Source organism: Helianthus annuus, chromosome 12 (genome assembly GCF_002127325.2).
Source record: "Helianthus annuus cultivar XRQ/B chromosome 12, HanXRQr2.0-SUNRISE, whole genome shotgun sequence".
Classification (NCBI taxonomy): Eukaryota; Viridiplantae; Streptophyta; class Magnoliopsida; order Asterales; family Asteraceae; genus Helianthus; species Helianthus annuus.
In genome coordinates this window covers 9376413-9384130 of record NC_035444.2, presented here as the reverse complement: position 1 = coordinate 9384130, position 7718 = coordinate 9376413, and the positions used below count along the sequence as shown (strand labels likewise).

The 7718-nt window shown below is 36.3% G+C and overlaps 1 protein-coding gene across 2 annotated transcripts; it reads right to left on the bottom strand.

Annotated features, from left to right (window-relative positions):
• Positions 1 to 2522: 2522 nt before the first annotated feature.
• LOC110894022 (oxysterol-binding protein-related protein 4C) lies at positions 2523 to 7258 on the bottom strand. 2 transcript variants are annotated; one of them, XM_022141181.2, is made up of 6 exons: positions 6998 to 7258; positions 5275 to 5445; positions 4097 to 4342; positions 3615 to 4003; positions 2991 to 3093; positions 2523 to 2912 (listed from the first exon to the last, which is right to left on the bottom strand). In XM_022141181.2, exons 1-6 carry the CDS (start codon positions 6998 to 7000, stop codon positions 2649 to 2651), a joined length of 1176 nt encoding a protein of 391 aa, XP_021996873.1. In that variant the 5' UTR covers positions 7001 to 7258; the 3' UTR covers positions 2523 to 2648. The 2 variants fall into 2 exon arrangements, with proteins under 2 accessions (XP_021996873.1, XP_035836654.1); XM_035980761.1 differs by lacking the exon at positions 6998 to 7258 and adding an exon at positions 5560 to 6163 and having other exon boundaries at positions 5275 to 5493.
• Between the last annotated feature and the right edge of the window lie 460 nt (positions 7259 to 7718).

Sequence of the window (7718 nt, the reverse complement as noted above, 5' to 3'; positions counted from 1 at the left end):
TGCATTACATAAAAACCAGGAAAAAATGTTATGGCCGATTGCAGGTCTTTACATAATCTCTTGACCGATAAAAGATTACAAGTAAACTTAGGGATGTGTAAAACCCCTTTAATTCTGGTTCCTCCTGGTAAAACACATTCCCCTCTCCCTTCAACAGGTATGGCATTCCCATTAGGGATTACAACAGGGGATTCAAAATATCTTTTCGTTTTGTTCTCAAGAATGTCTGCAATATACGTGATGTGATCGGTGGAACCCGAGTCCATAATCCAATCGTCATCAACTTCATCTTTACTAGTTAGGTCTGGAATCCTGCTGGACTCAGACTCGATGCAGGCTGCCTTCGATTTAGTCCACCTCGCTTTCGGTTTCCCGGCCACCACACCAGATAACCTTTCTGTTTGAAACACCCGTCATATATATGAATGCCCATCTTTCCCGCAGAACGTACAGTGCTCGAGTATATTAACTTGTTCGACATAATTTTGGATCAATTTATGTTGCTTTTGGCTCAGGGTTCCTTCACGACTCACTGGAACAGAAGATTTGAAGAATGGCGCCTCCATCTGATTTCTTGTCAGCTAATATGGCTATTGGTCGGCTAGGGTTTGGTGAGTATGATTAATCCTGCTCTGATACCATATAAAATGATAATCAAAAGCATTCATGAGTTTTATTGATTTTGTTCATCTGATACAGCCATAACCATTTGGTTAAATACAATAAAGAAAACCAAAGAAAAGAAAAGGCTAAGATTAAGGAGCCGTGAAAGGGAAGGCAATCAATCAGAGGAAAATATGGAATAAGATCAATTCCAATAATACATAATTAAGTTATTCTTCTAACATAAATATGTGTTGTCTATTGTGTGTTGTGTGTTAGTTAGCATAAAACTCGATTAAACTTTAAAGGTAAACGGGTCAAATTTGGAAAACATTTATATATAATTCCAAAGTGTATTAGCTATTAGTTTTATATTTTTAAGGGTCATTTTGTTAATGTCGCATTATGTTTTGTTAGGCGGTGTCTACGGATTGAAGAGCTCGGTTTGGGTTCCAAGGTGTATGAAGCAGCCGGTTTGACATTTTTGGGTTGTAAACGTTTTTGAGTTTCATTTGGAAAACATGTATATTTTCTCAAATTATATATGCTTCGTGTTTCGTTCGGAAACATGGACTTTCAGAAACGTGTTTATTATTAGTTAGAAATTTTTGTTTGTTATGTGTAATTAGTTGGGGTATTTGATGAGATATAAATGAAAAATCCTGGGAATTATATTTAAGCAAAAATATATTTTATTATTTGAAAACACTGGTGATCTAAATAATATATGACGCGATAGAAGCTGCCACGTGTTGAATTGGTATTTGGAATAAATTAATTTAGGTGGTGCGATTGTTTATTAAGTGATGCGGGTTTCTCGACCGCACGATCAAAGAATGGGATTTAATGGTGCCTAGTTTGTTGGTGCAACCTCAACACTGCACCTCTAAATCAATTTCACCGCACCTCAAAAGCTTTTGTGTACTAGTGAATGGACTCGTATCATCGTCGTTCTGATCAAAAGCCCTACAAATCTGTTTGTAATTTGGAAAAAAGCTTAACTCCGTTAAGTTTTTTTAATGGGGGACCATTGTAGAAAACATAGGTGAAAGGTGAGGAATATTCTGAGGTGGGATTATTAAATATTAATGTCCAATAAGATTAGGCCAATTCCCCCTTCTAAACAATTAAAAACACAGTTGTTTTATAAAATTTAAAACTAAAAAACACCTTTTGAAATCTAAGAATAACCCCACAGTCATGAATCATGGATTCATGGTTTGTATGAGCCAAACTCAAGTTTTGACCCATTATAATCTTTTCTACACGTAAAGAGATTTGTTTAAAAATTCCCAAATTAACACACACTACAACACAAGTATAGGTGCTATATATTGCACCATTTGATTAAATTCCACAACCGAATCAACATCCTTCATCTGAAGATTTTCAAACTCCATCCGTAAATTTGAATTCGAGTTGTTCTAACTTATCCATGCCCAAAAACCGTAGCTTTAGTGCATCCCAAACCTGTGTAGTCTCAATGTAAGCCGCTAGTTGCAACACAAGATCTTTGGGTATGTGCTTCAAACAAAAACTCAACTCTCATCTTCGACTTCTTTGGATCCACAACATCTCCAATTGTAGGTTCGATGGCATCCCAAAAACCATTTGCAACATTAATTGTCTTATCGCTTATCGCCCATAACAGATAGTTTCTAGACACTAAAATGGGACACTGATAGTTCCTAGAGCCCACAAGATATATAGTGATTCAGTTAAATATTTATAAAACTGTTTGGTGATAATCGCTACGTACTACACTAAATTTAGGGATTGTTGCATGGTGACGTTTTCGGGCTCTAGTTAAACGATGTGTTAAACATAAAGATTAAAGTTGCATGTTTTGGTTATACTAGTCTTGCAGCCATCACACTATTGTAAAGTTCATCTTAAATACTTGATAGCGAGAATATACGTTTGATAACCGTTATCTATTTTTGGTGATGTAAAAGCCATTGCAATGGCCCAACTTCTCTAAGCAGAAAGAGGATATGTGTAGCTACGTAGGTACAAGTTTTCATTTTAGTAACCAACATATATGATCAAAGAGGGACAACGATAGGAGCCGTGGTTAGCTTTATATTTTTGGGTTCAACCTCCCAAACCAACTCGCCGGTCTCCTTGGAACCGGATAATACAAAATGTTTTGGAACCCATGTTTCACCTTTCAACATCCTGCTTCTTGCTAGTTCTCTCTCCTTTTCTTCAATGGCTGTTTTTGCATCATTGGCTTTGTCCCATGACTTGCTTAAAATACCTTCATTAACTTTGGACCATATGACAGCTGACTCACTGGCCCATAATTCCTGATTCCATGCATAAATTGTTTTAACTTATCTATAATAATATGATATGATTTTTCCTGAATGTAGAAAAATCAGTACCTTTGGTTCCTTGACAATAGGCGTTTTGAGCGATGAAATCACATCCTTCGCGTTATAAATCACCGTTGATTTCCCGTTGCTGATATCCTCAATTGTTACACTCCTGTGTAAGATTTACAAAGAAACAAAATCGTCATTGCGTGTCAACAGATTCCAATTAAAATTGTTTACTATGTTTTTATATGCGTAAACAGTAGGGGTGTCCAGGGGCGATGCTTTGAAGGGGCCGGGAGGGGCGCCCGACCCTCCGAACTTTTCGGCCAGTAGTGTTATATATGTAGTTTTCGTATAAAATTTTTGGGTATATATGTTTTCGACCCCCCGGTTCTATAGAAATTTTTGGGTATATACGTTTTCAACCCCACGTAAAAAATTTCAAGCTTCGCCACTGGGGGTGTCAATCATGACCCTTTTTGGGCCAACTCAAACTGTACAACATGTGGATCCTTCTAATAAATATGGTAACTTAGAACGGGTCCAAATGGTTAGAACCGCCAACGAACATTTTTTGTCTGGGCCACCTACATGTAGTCTTACCACCACCCTCGCTCACCTCCCCCATTCCAACTAGCCGTCATAAAAATAAATATAGCCGGTGAACCTATTTAGATTAAAAAAAAATACCTATCCCAACGGCCGTTGATCTCATAAAGAGTTTTCATTTCTGGTGAAGACACAATCTTTCCTCTAACAGACCTGTAATTTCCTTTTCTGCCTAGAAAAGAATTGCCTTTGTAACACAAATGGGCTTCAAGCCCGGATTCTCGACATTGAATTGTGACATTTCCCAACCACTCCACATCAGGCACCGGTAGAAACTTTATAACAAGATTCGGGGAATTCATCACGTAAGATTCGCCCTTGTTTAGTAGCCTCAACTCTCTTTTTCCAAGCACACGAGTTTCAATCGACGTGCCTTGGAACTTTGGAATCGCGTATTGACACCATATCATTTCTATGTTGTCTTTCTCGTTTGTAGCATGGAGGGCACTCACAGGCGGATGATGTGAAACCTGCCAGATAGACAGATATAGTGTTTTGGGTCAACCCAACCCGTTAGTTTTACCAACACTAATTCTAATGAACATGGTCATGGAAATATATACCTGTTCTAGTAGGACATTTAGGTTGCCTCTTGAGGCATAGTGAGTCTCACCAAGAATAGGATTGTAGGGAGCTACACCAAACATTAGAGGCCTATACATAGATATGCTCCAACCAATAACCGATGCCAATCGTTCAAGCGGGGTCCCACCGTTTGCACATCGGCTAAGAATGTCATCGTTGACGCAATATACTGATTCTCCGTAACATTGAAGCTGTGATTTCGGAATGTTGAAGATGGCTGGCAACTGAAATGCATAGAAATATTGGTCCTGGATCTTTAGAAATCTAACCATGCACACAAATGTGAAATGACATTTGATATTTTTAACAAATGAATGTAACCTCCATAGAAAAGTTTGCTTCAAGAGTTATCACTTTAGGGTCACCATTAATTTATTTATTTTTTATTTATTATTATTTTTATTATTATTATTTTGTAAAACTGTTGCTTTTGGAAATAAATTTGTAATAACCTGCCAGAAATAGGGTTGCAAAGGGCCCTAGTTCAGAAATGGCAGTGGTCCATGACCCTGGATTCAAGGCATAGTAATTTTCTAGTGTAGGACCATTGTTTTCAAGAGCAGATGGGGGCCTAGGACCAACCCGGATTCATAGGGTAGGCTCATCTACATGGTCAGCGAACCCGGGACCATAAATTTTTTACTCTTGCCTTTTCTGGACCGGGGCCAACTACCATGGTTTTTTGACAACAGATAAATAAATGAGCCGGAGTCCGGAGACAGATTTGGCCACCCACTAAATCCGGATCAAGGACCACCGTATCAGCCCCGTCCAACTAGAGCCTGTTTTTTGAAATCGAGATGAATAAATCCGAGGACAAACCCCCATAAAACACACATCCTTGACTAGTTTTCCACCGCAAAATCGATCATAATACAATTTTTTTTTTTTTTTGAAAAACAATTCACATAAGAAGATAACTGAAATTATAACCAAACCCAAATTTTAGAAAATTTTCTGGACATTATAAAAATTGCAATAAATTCAAAATCAAAACTTAAAAGTCAATATCTGCCATCAAACAGTAGTGACACCTAATGTGACACCAACAACATTTCAAATACTAATAGACACACAGTCAACTTAACTTACATAAATAGTAAACTCAATAACACACATAAATACAATAACTCAATCACAAAAAAAAAGAACCTACCGAGAAACGAGTAAGATCAGATCCTGGCCGAACATTTTTCAAGAGACTAAATATGCGCTGTAACAAATTCGGTGCTCTATACTCGTTCGCGGAGTCACCATCCAACGACAAGGGCGACGTTAGAACCGCGGCCAACTCTTCCTCTTCATTTTCTTTCACTCCTTCATTCACCTGCAGTTTTGTGTCCATTTTTTCCGAAATATAATTTGAACACATGAACTAGATTAAAAAAATTTTTAAAAAGAACCATATACTTCCAACAGGAAACGTGAAAACCAAGTGAACCTGAAACTTTAAGAATGAGAAAAATGACGTTGGCCGAGAATCTTTGTATATGGCACGCAAAGAGAAAGGATAACAAAGAAGCCATAGGTAAGTGTGTATCAAAAGAAAAGAACTGTGAGTATAAAACATTTTTTTTTTTGGCTTTTGATGCTGAAAAGCAACAAAATCCTCGTGGCTTTCTGCCGTTTGTAAACACTAAACATTCTTGCGGATGCTTTGAGGTAGCTGTTTACATTTGAGATGTTTCCAAGAACATTTGTTGATGGTGAACATACATATTTTTTTCAAGTTCTTCGAACATACATTTGTCGAAACAGACCGTTTAAACCGGAGCAAGTTAGACAGGTGTTATCTTAAGATGCATTTTTATGTTCTTTTTAGGAATATGCATTTATCCATGTTTATTTTATATTCAAAAATCATTAATGTCATTTTTTAAAAAATTAATACAACATTACTCTTTTGAAAAAAAATGGTTCAACTTCAACATACCCAACCAATCTCGCCGGCTTGGTTCGTTGTATTGCGAAACCATAGCTGTGGCTCAAGCCAAAAATATAAGCAAACACACTAAAGCGGACCACCAACGATATGTAATTTAATTATATTACTTAAATAATAAAATTTAAATAATAAGTCTGGATAAACTGGATAAATTTAAATAATCATTTTAATTGGCCCCTAAATTAGAGTTTAAGATCACACAAAACCAATCAAAACCTAATATTGTTTTGTTCTTGTTAAAATTTTCTTAAAAAAAAAAACCACAACAGAAATTTTAATACTTCACAACTTTAAAGCTATAAAGTCGTATGTTTATTAATTAAATTAAAGTTAATTAATCCAAGTATGTATTGGCTCCATGGATTGATCTTGATGCCTAACCAATTTAGATTAGTTCGACTTCAGTTTTGATTTGTAAATTTGACAGATAACAACTTAATGTACATCCTTTTCAACAATGTACAACACTTCTTAAAGATAAGAGATGAATTAAAAAAAGACAAATATTCTTTTGATATTTGTTTGTAATAAAGATATTTCATTGTAGGTCACTTTATGATTTTAAGTTAGTGTCATAATTATAATACGGTTCTAGGATCAATTAGAACACTAAATTCAAATTCGATTCAGTTTGAGTTTCGGTTTTTCCAAACATGATTCAAACAATGAGCGTCAATGAACATCGTTTCTATACAACGATTATTTTTCGATAATTTGGTTTAAAAACTAATATTGACTTAGTTTAATTTGAAAAAGCTTGAAATTGTGAATCATTGGTTCAAAATAGGTAGTGAAACCAATTGAACGTCGATGAACACCGTTTCTATGCAAAAGATTTTAAAGTTTGTTTTAGGCCTCGAAAACGATTAAGTCCCTACGGAGGGAAGAGAGAGAGAGAGAGAGAGAGAGAGAGAGAGAGAGTGTGTGTGTGTACCATTTGGTGTGATGGAAACTTAGGCTCCTTTTGAACTCCTTTGCTGCAGTGTCTTTAAAGAGAGAGGTTGCAATAGGAAGCAAAAAGATGGACACAATATGTGTGTGGTGTATGTTCACATATATAAGAAAACAAGACTTTGAGGGCAAGAGGGGTTAACGAACCATGATATGTATCTGTACACTTTAGGTATTGAATTTATGAATACAACTTGAAAAGGCAGACACTAAGTGTATGGTTCTGCAAGCTTATGTGTGGATATCTCAGAAATAAAAAGTACACATCCATGAGTTTGAGCTATTAAACATGTATGAATTTATGACGGGTCCAGAAAATCTTTATATGGGCGACGTTTTAAGAAAAAAGGGCCACGAAATTGAAAAAACGTTAATTTTTTTTCAAAATTTACACTACTGCCGAAGCATCAAGGGGTAGCAGGGGCTACCCCTGTTAACAAGGTAAGTCTGTCCCTATTTATAATCATGATTATATTAATTTTGCTAAATATATACTATAGTTGTAACATGGGTATAGTTAAGGAACCTTGGTACAAACATACCAACCTGCTCAGTTGGAAATAAATGCAAACTAGTATTAAACACCCCCGTGTTGCGGCGGGGGCGTGTACTAATGCGACACTGATGTCAGCGACCACCGACACTGAAGTTGCGGTGTTAATGCGAAGAAATTAAACCGAAACGTAAAACACAGAATAAAATAA